Here is an 11,867-nt window from a genome sequence, read left to right on the forward strand (position 1 = left end):
TTAGGCAATTTAGAAAAAGTATGTATGGTCACCCTACCTAATGAAGTTTGTACTTACTGTAGAAAACTTCCAAACACAATCACAAAGAATGGTCTGTTCGTTACTTTTTCTATCTTGTCTCGTCCAGTGGTGGTAGGTCTCTGTCTACAGTTGTAGTATTTCAAAATTCATGCCTCCATGTGGTTGTAGTGATGAGTCTCTAACAGACTGGCCGATTTTTGGATGCCCTTCTAGAGACACCAAAGCTAGCCATAGAGAATTTGGATTAAAGTCAGCATATTTCAACGAATTCTCTTCTTGGTTGCACTGACTTCATGAGACAATGGAAGAAATTGACAATGTGCACTTATGAATATTCATATACTATAGAGTGGGTCAAGAGAACACTACAAAAGCAAGTTTAAAAATATGACATTCTCTTGAAGGGACTCTTTGAGTGGCTGAAGTCTGCAGAGCTGAAATCCACCGAGGAGTTCTCAGTGGGATCTGACCTGGGATCAGTTAAAGAGCAGCTATGTGACCTGAAGGTTAGAGCACACAAACTTACCTTGAGAAACTGAAAACTGTGTCACAAACAAATTAGTGGTGATTCCATCACCTCTCCTTTCAGGAATTTAAGCGAGAGCTCTATAAGAAGAAGATCGAGATTGAGAGTCTAAACCATCGCTTTGTGTGTCGCCTTTCCCCGGGCACTGAGCGGCCTGGGTCCATCTCTCCACTGTGTGACTTCCGTCAGCGATGGGACAACTTGGAGTCAGAGACTGTCAGCAGACAGGTAAAATCTCAGCTAAATGGAAAAAAAAAATACTGTTTCATTATAATGGTACTTCAACGAGAGCACTGTGTTTTCGAGCAGCACCAGTTGGAGTGTGCACTGCTGGGCTTGGGTCAGTTCCAGAACACTCTTGATGAGTTGCACGCCTGGCTCTCCCACACGGCTGACCTACTGCAAGCCTCTCAGTCAATCAGCATTGACCTGCAAACCTGTGAGATAGAGCTAGCCAAGCACAAGGTACAAACACAAACCCTAAGGCATTAATTGGCACATTCTTGCCAATGTTGTGTCCTCACTTTTGCAGTGATTTTTGCTCATTTCGAATGAAACGCTAGTGTACTGCTTACTGAATGCTGAATTTAGTACCTAAAATTCTAGCAAGGTTCTCTCAAAGTTATGAACAACAGTTCTACAACAGTGCAACAGTTTATTTCAGAAACGTTTTAGTTGGATGTTCTAGCAATTTTTTAAATGTTCCTACTTACTTAAAAACGTTCAGAGAACATTCAAAAATAGCATTCCCATAATGTTTGAATGTTTGCTTAATGTTCATATAACCAAGAAAAAAGGTTTTTAAAACATATATTTAAAAAAAAAAAAAAACTAATACTGAACAACTACCTTACTAACTATTATCAAACATTCTTAAAACATATTTATGCTAGCTAGGATACTGGCTACTGCTTTTAAAAATAGTATGTGAAACAGCCACGTAAGACATGTTCCTGGATCAACCTCTTCAAAAACATAGACCTAACCCTATCCCTACACTCTTAAAAATAAAGGTGATTCACGATGCCATAGAAGAACCTTTTTTGACTAAATGGTTCCATAAAGATCCTTTAACATCTGAAGAACATTTCTCTTTCACAAAAGCTTCTTTGTGGAGAAAGAAGGTTCTTCAGATTATAAAAAGGTAAGAAAGAGATGGTTCTTTAAAGAACCTTTGACTGAATGGTTCTTTGTGGAACCAAAAAGGGTTCTGCTATGGCATCACTGTGAAGAACCTTTTAAGCACCTTTATTTTGAAGAGTGTACTCCTAAACCTACCCATAACTTATCCCTAAAATCAGAGGGAAATGATAGCTGAATAACAAAGGTTCAGAAGCATGTAACCCTGGTTGTAAGCCTAAAACTGTCATTTTCTTTAAATGTACTGTATCCCTCAATTCCAATTGGTTGATTAGAATGTTGTACTTGGTGAAATCACGTTCACTCCAGCCACTGCTTACAGCATCCTACACAGCATTTACACAGTCTGTACTGTATACTGGCTACTACTTTTAAACAAAAGTGCTTGTTGTGTGCCTTTAGGTTCTGCGGAATGATGTGATGTCCCATGTGCAAACGGTAGACTCTCTGAACCAGGCCGGCAGAAACCTGATGGAGTCTGGGGCGGGAGACAGTTCACATGTCCTGCAGACTCGTCTGGAACAGCTGAACGAACGCTGGGAATTTGTGCGCTGTGAGACAGAGCGCAGACAGCTAGAGCTGGAAAATAACCTCAGTCAGGTGACCAGCAAATAAACCAGATTACAGAATTCATGAAAACAGAATGGTTTTAGTTGGTCTCAGTCTCATTGTCTCATATGTTTGTTCCCCTTTTTCTCAAAAAAATTGCATAATCCTTAACCCTTGTGCTGTGCTGAAAATCCTTTACCTAATTTGGTGCTCAGTCAAAAATGACTGACCTTTGCTTGTAAATTTCTTATGCTATATTATTACCAATTCTTGGATTCAATCTTTTCTTTCAGGTTTTGTATTTCTTTTTGTAACTGACTGATCATAGTCCTCATTGATCCGAATTTATGCACTTCCAGTTTTGAGTGAAAAAAGCATTGTAGATTATTTTGGCAATGCTCACTCCAAAACTGAGGTGCATAAGTTCAGAGCAACGAGGCCTTCAACCAGTTAGTTCCAAAATGAAGTACAGAACCTGCTAATTGAAATAAAACAATTTGACAAAAGGATTCAAATCAATATTTGGCAATAATGCAGCATAATGAGATACTCATAAGCGGGCCAGTTTTTCTTTTGTTTTTTGTTTTTTTGTGACTGGGAACACCAAAGAACACCAAATCCCCAGAAAGTACAAATATTAACCTATTTTTGAGGGGGAAGTTGTTATACCCTGTGTGAGCCAAGTCAGTGAGTCCAGTGCAATAACATTCAGTAGCAAAAAAAAGAGAAATTCCTCTCCAGGTCAAAATGACACTTCTTTGTTAGAAAAAAGAAAAGGAAAAAAGTTTTTTGGTACTTTTTGGAGGATTTTTCCTCATGTTGTTACACTTTTGAGCAGATTCTTTTCAAGTAGCCTGTTGAATTGTTTACCAGTCGCATTGAATGATTAATTCATGGTCTGATTACAGCTGTTCTAGAGTCAACAACTTACAGATTTATTTATTGTTATGGTCAGAGTGAGTCTCCAGTTCCAGTTAAATGGGTCGTGAAATGAAAAATCAAATAGTTTTTGATATTTACACGTGAGAGGATTCTATGAAATGCAATAGAAACTTATACCTTGTGTGTGTGTGTGTGTGTGAGAGAGAGAGTGTGTGTGTGTGTGTGTGTGTGAGAGAGAGAGTGTGTGTGCGTGTGTGTGTGAGAGTGTGTGTGAGAGTGTGTGTGTGAGAGCGTGTGTGTGTGTGTGTGTGTGTGTATTATAAACTCAGCCCTTATAACTGGATTGCAGGTTCAGGACGTAACCATGGAGATCCAGGATCTCCTGCAGTGGCTGGAGCACACAGACCTGAGGCTGTCATCCAGTAAGACCGTGTGGGGAATGCCAGACTCTGCCAACGAGAGACTGAACGCTCATTTGGTAATGAGGACTTTAATTCTGCATGCTGAACATACTCGGTTACTAACGTAACCTCGGTTCCCTGAGATACGGGAACGAGTACTCCGTCTTGCTTAAGACACATATGGGAAAAAGCCTTTTTTCTCCTGAACTGAAGCCTATTTCATTCACGCAGTGAAACTGCACGTGACATGCTGTCATAGAGCAGCTCGTCTCCACTTCCCCCAAATGAGATCAGATCACTTGCACCAGCAGAGGGACGCTGATAAGACTGGGAGAAAAGGACGGGAGAACACTCTCTCTGCGGCGAGAGCGAGGCACGCGGGATCTGGGCCGGCGTGAGCTCGCTCGTGGCCGATCGCTCGACCCCTTTGCCCCGCTGTTTTTTCCTCACAGGTCCCTGGGAGGAAGCTGTTTATTAGTACTTATAAAGCACCTATAAATGCTTTATTCTGCATGACCATATTTTAGATCCCTTAATCCTTAAACCCCGTACCTAAACTTAACAACTACCTACTAACTATTAATAAGCAGCTAATTAGGAGTTTATTGAGGCAAAATCATAGTTAATAGAATGGAATAGATTTGGACCCCAACTTAAAAATTACGATAACACTTTACAGTAAGGTCCCATTAGTTAACATTAGTTGATACATTAACTAACATAAACTACAATGAACAATACATTTGTTACAGCATTTATTCATCTTTGTTAACATTAGCTCCATTAGTTTTAGTTAAAAATACAACTGTTTATTGTTAGTTCATGCCAACAAGGTCGAATAAATAATATTAAAAGGTATCACTTTTGATTTTAATAAAATATGAATAAATGTTGACATTAACATTCAATGAGATTAATAAATGCTTTAGAAGTATTTTTCATTGTTAGTTCATGATAACTAATGAAGTTATCTAATGTTAACAAATGGAACCTTATTGTAAAATGTAACCAAAGTAATTAGAATGTGATGCACTCCAAAAGTGTGGCTGTGTTGACATTAACATTTTAAAGTAAAATGCTTAAAATATTTCTCTACTGGCTAATCTTAAAAGAAACAAAATACTTTTCCATCAAGGTTTTAAAAATAATTTTATGTTATGATATGGAATTGCTTGGAAATGGTGTGCAACATTTGTTGAAGTATTGAATGTGTATGTTTAGTATAATATATAGTATTAGTGTCATTGAGATACTGTTGTAATTCGTTTTAATGTAATAATATAATTTTTTATTTTGTAATAAGTAATTTTTTTTTATGGCTATATAATTTTTATAATTTGTATTTTTATTTAAGTTATTTTTATTTAACAACAATGACAATGAGAAATGTTGCTTTGGCAACTAATACATTTTTTATTTTTATATTTAATTTTAGTTTTATTACAGTTAAATTTCTTTTTTTTTGTATTTAAAGTAACAGTTTATTCAAAGTGCAGTATTAGTTTAGTCAACTATGATATACCTGATTTTTGTAGGCAAAGTTAACAGAGGGACTTGGTCTTGCAAAGGAGTTTAACAGTAATGTCCAAGACCTGTTGACCAAAATGGCCAAGTGTAAGGAGACCATAAACACTCTGCCTGCGCCCAGCTTCATCCTGGACACCATCTGCGCTCAGCTTCAGGAGCACAGGGTACGTGCGTCTGCGTCTGTGTGTGTGCTGCTGTGAGTGCTGGTGTGATTCAGTCCTGTCGTCTGCAGGTGCTGGTAGGTGAGGTGCAGTCTTACGGAGAGAGGAAGATGAGTGTGGAAACCGCTGCCACACGTCTGTCCGAGCTCAGCAGGAAGGAAGACTGTGATGTGGTGCAGAACCTGATCATGACCGTTCAGGACCGATTCAAGAAACTCCTCCAACACACCACAGACAGGGGGAAAACACTCGAGGACGCCAAAAGACATGCTAAACAGGTTTTGACCTCTCATATGAACTACAAGACCTACAGAAAGTCCTCTGTTGTCAGGAAATCATTTGGCAAATACTAAACTTCTGTGCTTTTCACTTCCACAGTTCAGTGAATCATGGCACTTGCTGGTGGACTGGATGACGGAGGTTGAACAGACGCTGGACACACACAAAGAGATCGCAGTGTCACAGGAAGAGATCAAACAGCAGCTCACTGAACAAAAGGTACTTCACATCTCAGGACTCAGCAACGATGGTCTGCTGGTCTGAGGCCAGTGTAAGAGAGTGTCGGGTCAGGTGACAGTTTAGCCTTTAGGCCAGTGCTGCACTTACACGGCAAATAATTTCCGGCAAACTTAAAACTTTGTTTATGTATTTGTAAAAAAAAAAAAAAAAAGTCATAGTACACTGAAAAAAATGGTGTAGAATTGACATTGAATTAGGGATGCACCAATGTATCGGCCAATAATCGGTGTCGACCAATAAAGCAATTACTTGTACTATCAGCCATCAGCCGATTGCTTAAAAACAGTCGATGATCAGGGCCGATTATACCCTGTCGATCAAAAGGTGGTAGAAAAATGGGTAACACTTTATTTCGATAGTCCACTTTAGACATTCTACTAACAGTAAGTAACTTTGCAACTACATGTCAACTAGTTTACCCAGCACTGGGTTGTATTTAACCCAGCATTTTTTAGAGTGTACTAACCCTAAACCTAACCTAACCGTCTACTCTGAGAGTTTGTAGACATGTAGTTGCAATTTAATGAGAATTAGTTGACATGTAGTTGCAACGTTACTTACTGTTAGTAGAATGAATAAAGTGAAACCGAAAAATGTTTCAAACAGCAACTTGCATAAAGAAAATGTTTCGTGTGTCAAATTTAGGGCTGTCCAAGTTAAAGCAATAACGCATTAACGCAGAACTGTTAATGCGGGTTCTGACTGACCTTGTGAATCACCCGCAGTTCGAGCCAAGGTTGCCAAATCCACGGTTTTGACCTTCTCCAAACATTATTTGTACCGCGCCACCCATCCAGTAATCGCAAAGGGCTTTGGTTTGTTACTTCTGATATGAAACAAAGTCTAAACTCTCAAATTCTGTCCATTTTTCACAAAATTCTAACAATAAATGCCGTTTTGATGCTCTTAAATGTGGCGTGACAGATCACTGTAGCAGCTTCAGTTCAAGCGGTAGCGCGGAGTCTCTTCCACTTTAATAAAAGTCAAAGTGAGAAATAAACGTGAAAGAACATCAGAAGGTATGTTAAAATTTATAGTACAACTTACCGAACTGTATGATGTCTCATATAGTTGCTCAATCAGCGTTTCAACCGAAAGAAAGACGTCAAATAACAGTGTCACTTCTCAGCAGGCACAGGACGTCAATATAACGTCAGGTTGACGTTGCATTTTGGTTGAAAATGAAAATGGGGTTTACATCAGTATTTGACGTCAATTTGACGTTGACTTAACGTTGGATTTTGGTTACACAACCTAAAAATAACAAATATCAACGTCAGCTGATGTCGGTATTGGACATCAAATTAACATTGACATTAGACGTTGAACTGACATTGAATCACCCGACGTCGCAACCGAAATGTAACCAAATATCACCATCTTATGACATTGTGTGCCTGCTGGGATTAGCATTGCATTTCCCTCAGGAAAGTTATCCAAGTTTGTTAATTAGCTATCAAAACACTAGAGGGAGCTTATTTACTATTAGTTACATATTTATATTTCAATAAATCTGTCATGAAGTCAAGTTTTTATGAAAACTAACTTATGTGCAATTGAGTTGTATACAAACATTTTTATTTGAGTGTGATTATTATATCTGAAAATAAATGGCACTGAATGTAATAGTTTTGTTATTAATTTTAACCTCTAATATTATGTACCAAATGAGAGGGTTCTATGTATAGTACACTGTGTATAGTTTACACTTTACAGCATTAGTTGGGAGAACTTTTTTCCCCTTTAAGAAAACTAAACTTGGTATCGTATTGGCTGAGAAATTTAGTATCGGTGCATCTCGACCCTGATATAGCAGTATATATTGCAAGATATAAACTCTGTCAAATTGTCAGAATTGTAAGATATAAATTCAGAATTGCGAGATGTAAACTTGCAAATGTGAGAAAAGATATCAAAGCTGTGAGATAAAAAGTTGCAATAACCTTTTTATTTCTTATTATTTGGCAAAAAACAAAACTGAATTGTGAGATATAAACTCAGAATTCAGAGAAAACAAGTCTGAATTGTTAAATATTAAAACTCTGAACTACGAGAAACAAAGTCCAAATTATGAGAAGCTCAGAATTAGGAGGAAAAAAGTCTGAATTGTGAGCGGAAAAAGGTTTCCATAAAAAATAAAGGATGGATAAATTCTTAAGGAGTTATTTCTGATGATGGTGCCCGTTAAAAGTTGCTGTAAAAACCCTCAGTAAAGTAAAACTTGACAGTGGAGTATATAAAAAACTGTATAAACCACACTGGAAATTTCACCACCGAAGCAGTCAGTTCAGTCGGTCCATTTATAAGGTGAATTTGTATGTTTTCAGGAGTTCCAGAAGCTGCTCCGCTTGAAGCGGCCGATGTACGAGGCCTGTCTGAAGAGAGGCCGCTCGCTGCAGGAGAAAGCCCAGAGTCCTGAAGACACACAGCACCTGGAGAACATGGTGTCTGAGCTCAGAGACTCATGGGACACCATCAGCGGCAAATCCAGCGAGAGGGGAGCCGACGGGAGCTCTGTAGTGCACTGTGAGTCTGTTTCTGAGCTCTAAACTCCGCTTTTCTGTCCCCAGGCAGCACAAGCTGGAAGAGGCTCTGCTGTTTTCAGGCAGATTCACTGACGCTCTGCAGGCTCTTAATGACTGGCTGTACAGAGCCGAGCCACAGCTGGCTGAAGATGTACTATATATATATATATATATATATAAGAAAGAAACAAGTGTAGTGTATTACTTGTTTCATTTTACATCTAAACAAAAGCATTCACGTAAGAAAGTCAAATAATCAAAAAAGTCGCTTCAGTGTGTTCAATACAAATAAATTGATTATTAAAACTACAAAAGCAGTTCAATCAAGAGCAGCAAGTGAGTCGCTCTTTTCTTTTATCGTTTAATGCAAACAGTAGAACAAATATAAGAAACAAATAGGCGTAGTGCATTACTTTTTCATTTTAAATCTAAACAAATGCATTCAAGTAAGAAAAACAAATAATCAAATATAAAACTCACTTCAATATAACATAAATTGTTTATTAAAACCACAAATGCAGTTCGATCAAGAGCAGCGATCTCTTCTTTTCTTGTTAGACTAACATTAATGAGACAGACGGCCTATATTAAGACTTATATCTAATATAATGTTACACATCAGATGTTTTCCCCAACAGTTCCCCAAACGTTGACTTAAGACATAACTGATTATGTTTGCGTGAATAGCCTACTTAAATACTGTAATTCTGTGTATACAGTATGTGTATGTTATCGGTAGTGCACTGTGAGTCTGTTTCTGAGCTCTAAACTCCGCTTTTCTGTCCCCAGGCAGCACAAGCTGGAAGAGGCTCTGCTGTTTTCAGGCAGATTCACTGACGCTCTGCAGGCTCTTAATGACTGGCTGTACAGAGCCGAGCCACAGCTGGCTGAAGATGTACCTGTCTGTGGTGAAAAAGACCTGGTCAGCAATCTGATAGACAAGCACAAGGTACAGCAAGTCTCAGAGTAAAATGAGTCAATTTTCAAAAATTAGTTATTTTTATTGTTACATTCTCCAGTAAAATACCTTCAAAATGATATATGAGTTGTTGGAATCAGACAAAAAAATGAAAAACAGCAACACCTGTTTGAAGTCGATGAAGTTAGCAAAATCCATTTCGAGAAAAATCAAGTTAAAGTTTTCTGAAGGTTCCAAAGCAAAACCTAGCAACATTGCATCTTTTCCTCCAGGTCTTTTTTTAGTAATCATTACTGTATTAATAATCACAATATTGCTATTTTTATTTTATCTTTGTTGTTATAAATAAGAACAGATGCAAAAAAAAAAAAAAAAAAAAAAAAAAAAAATTTAAATTACTTTTTCATTTTAAATCTAAACAAATGCATTCAAGTAAGAAAAACAAATAATCAAATATAAAACTCACTTCAATATAACATAAATTGTTTATTAAAACCACAAATGCAGTTCGATCAAGAGCAGCGATCTCTTCTTTTCTTGTTAGACTAACATTAATGAGACAGACGGCCTATATTAAGACTTATATCTAATATAATGTTACACATCAGATGTTTTCCCCAACAGTTCCCCAAACGTTGACTTAAGACATAACTGATTATGTTTGCGTGAATAGCCTACTTAAATACTGTAATTCTGTGTATACAGTATGTGTATGTTATCGGGATCGTTATGTGCGTGATTCATACGTCTGTCAGCAGCAGCGCAAGAAGAGAGCAGAGAAAAAGGTACTGCTCTCAGAAAACATACAAATAAAGATCATTTTAGATGTTTAAATACTATTTGGAGCATTGGGATCACTAGACGAGGGCTTAATTGACTCCTCGTTTTTGTGAAAACCTCAAATTTGACCAAAATCGACATTTTCCACTTTTTTTGCATGTAGCTCAAAATTGGCCTTCCGTGCGCATTCCGACTCATTTTGCCAGCACGGGTCTCATATGAACTCAGTGTGTTATCGGTAGTCTATAGTCTGCTGTAGGTGAGCTCTGCTCCTCCTCTGATGCGCAGGTGTTCCAGCGGGAGCTCGGGAAGCGTGCCAGCTGTATCCGCACGCTGAAGCGCTCGGTCAGGGATCTGACGCGGAGCAGCACGGCTGATGCACACTGGCTGCAGGAGCAGATGGAGGAGCTGGAGGGCCGCTGGGAGGCCGTGTGTAAACTCTCTGTGTCCAGACAGACTCGACTAGAGGCCGCGCTGCAACAGGTACCAGCACACGCCACTGATAATCACAGCACCTTCTTTCACAAACACTTATAGTTACATTTATGCATTTAGCTGACACTTTAATCCCAAGCACTTACATAACATTCAAGGTACTGTAGTGTTGTTACTGTTAACATAAATAAAACTGAATATTCAGTTAGTTGCAAAGGCAAACTGTCTCTTTTTTAGCTTATAAATGACTAATTACTAAAACTAAAACTGAAATCAAAATTAAAAGATATTTTAAAATGCAAAAACTAATAGAAATGGCTAAAATACACAAAAAAGTACTAAAGCTTAAAGCATAAAGACATTAATAAATATTGATGATTACAAAGTAAATAACACTGTACTGTACATTTTGATGGTGATGAACGTTTGTGAGGTACATTCAGACATATTTGATAATCCCATCATATTTGTTCTCAGGCGGAAGAGTTCGATGGAATGGTTCACTCGTTCCTGGATCATCTTTGGGATGTTGAGAGGGTCCTGAAGTACGGAGTGCTGCCTGAGGAAGAGGAGGCTCTTCTGGCATTTCTTACCTGTCATCAGGTACGGCGGACATGGACTCGTTTATTACTCCAGAGATTGGTATCATATGAGTTTCACATCATTGTCTTTGTGATCTGCAGGAGTCGATGAGTTCCTTGAACACTCAGCAGACGGCGCTCGAGAACATTCACACACTGGGCGAGGAGATTCTGTCCTCCTGTCATCCAGACTCTGTCATCACCATCAAATCATGGATCAGCATCACAAAGACTCGCTATGAAGAGGTGAGTCCAGTTAGACGATGATCACTAGATCTTAATCAGTTGAAATCTGTTGACAGTTGTGATTGGGCAAAACCATTGGGTTCTGGAAGTCTCATTCATTTTTCTATAAAGGTGTGATAATTGAAGTGATGAAATATGGTTCTGTAAAACTGAAACAAAAATAAATATCTTGTCACGTAAATCAATAAGATGTTTATAACAGTACATCAGATAAATATCAGTCGTCACTCTATATCTCCAATAATATGTCTTAGTAAGATGATATTTAAATGCTTAGTTCGATTATCAAAACATATAATGCAATGCAACACGATGATAATTGAGAAATGAACAAATAAACATTTCTCAAAAGCCTGATGATCATATTTGAGACTCAAAAATGAAAAAAAAGATGTCTGGATAATCAAGTAAAGCTGAGCTGCTTTAGTCCAGTAAGTGTTCATTTTCAAATATTACTAACAATATCAATGTTATTCTTACATTTACTTTATAAAAATTTGTAAAGATTTGACAGCAAAAAGACACATGAAGCACGAGCTGAAGGCAGGCGTTTGTACAATTATACTAAAAGACATTTGACTTGATAATATATATATATACTGTGTGTATATATATATATATATATATATATATATATACATACAGATAGGTCCAT

At 37.8% G+C, this 11,867-nt stretch overlaps 1 protein-coding gene across 1 annotated transcript in view; it reads left to right on the forward strand.

Moving 5' to 3' along the window:
* The window catches only part of LOC107689173 (microtubule-actin cross-linking factor 1, isoforms 1/2/3/5-like), a 47,953-nt gene that overhangs the window by 25,420 nt on the left and 10,666 nt on the right, over positions 1-11,867 (forward strand). The window contains exons 17-29 of the mRNA XM_016487095.1: positions 426-527; positions 611-775; positions 857-1,012; positions 2,090-2,287; positions 3,468-3,596; positions 5,055-5,210; positions 5,279-5,485; positions 5,586-5,705; positions 8,054-8,227; positions 9,045-9,200; positions 10,239-10,433; positions 10,863-10,988; positions 11,069-11,212. Coding sequence (XP_016342581.1) covers positions 426-527; positions 611-775; positions 857-1,012; positions 2,090-2,287; positions 3,468-3,596; positions 5,055-5,210; positions 5,279-5,485; positions 5,586-5,705; positions 8,054-8,227; positions 9,045-9,200; positions 10,239-10,433; positions 10,863-10,988; positions 11,069-11,212 — 2,028 coding nt within the window. The remainder of the gene's footprint in view (positions 1-425; positions 528-610; positions 776-856; positions 1,013-2,089; positions 2,288-3,467; positions 3,597-5,054; positions 5,211-5,278; positions 5,486-5,585; positions 5,706-8,053; positions 8,228-9,044; positions 9,201-10,238; positions 10,434-10,862; positions 10,989-11,068; positions 11,213-11,867) is intronic.

Source organism: Sinocyclocheilus anshuiensis, unplaced genomic scaffold, assembly GCF_001515605.1.
Source record: "Sinocyclocheilus anshuiensis isolate Anshui unplaced genomic scaffold, SAMN03320099.WGS_v1.1 scaffold737, whole genome shotgun sequence".
Lineage (NCBI taxonomy): Eukaryota > Metazoa > Chordata > Actinopteri > Cypriniformes > Cyprinidae > Sinocyclocheilus > Sinocyclocheilus anshuiensis.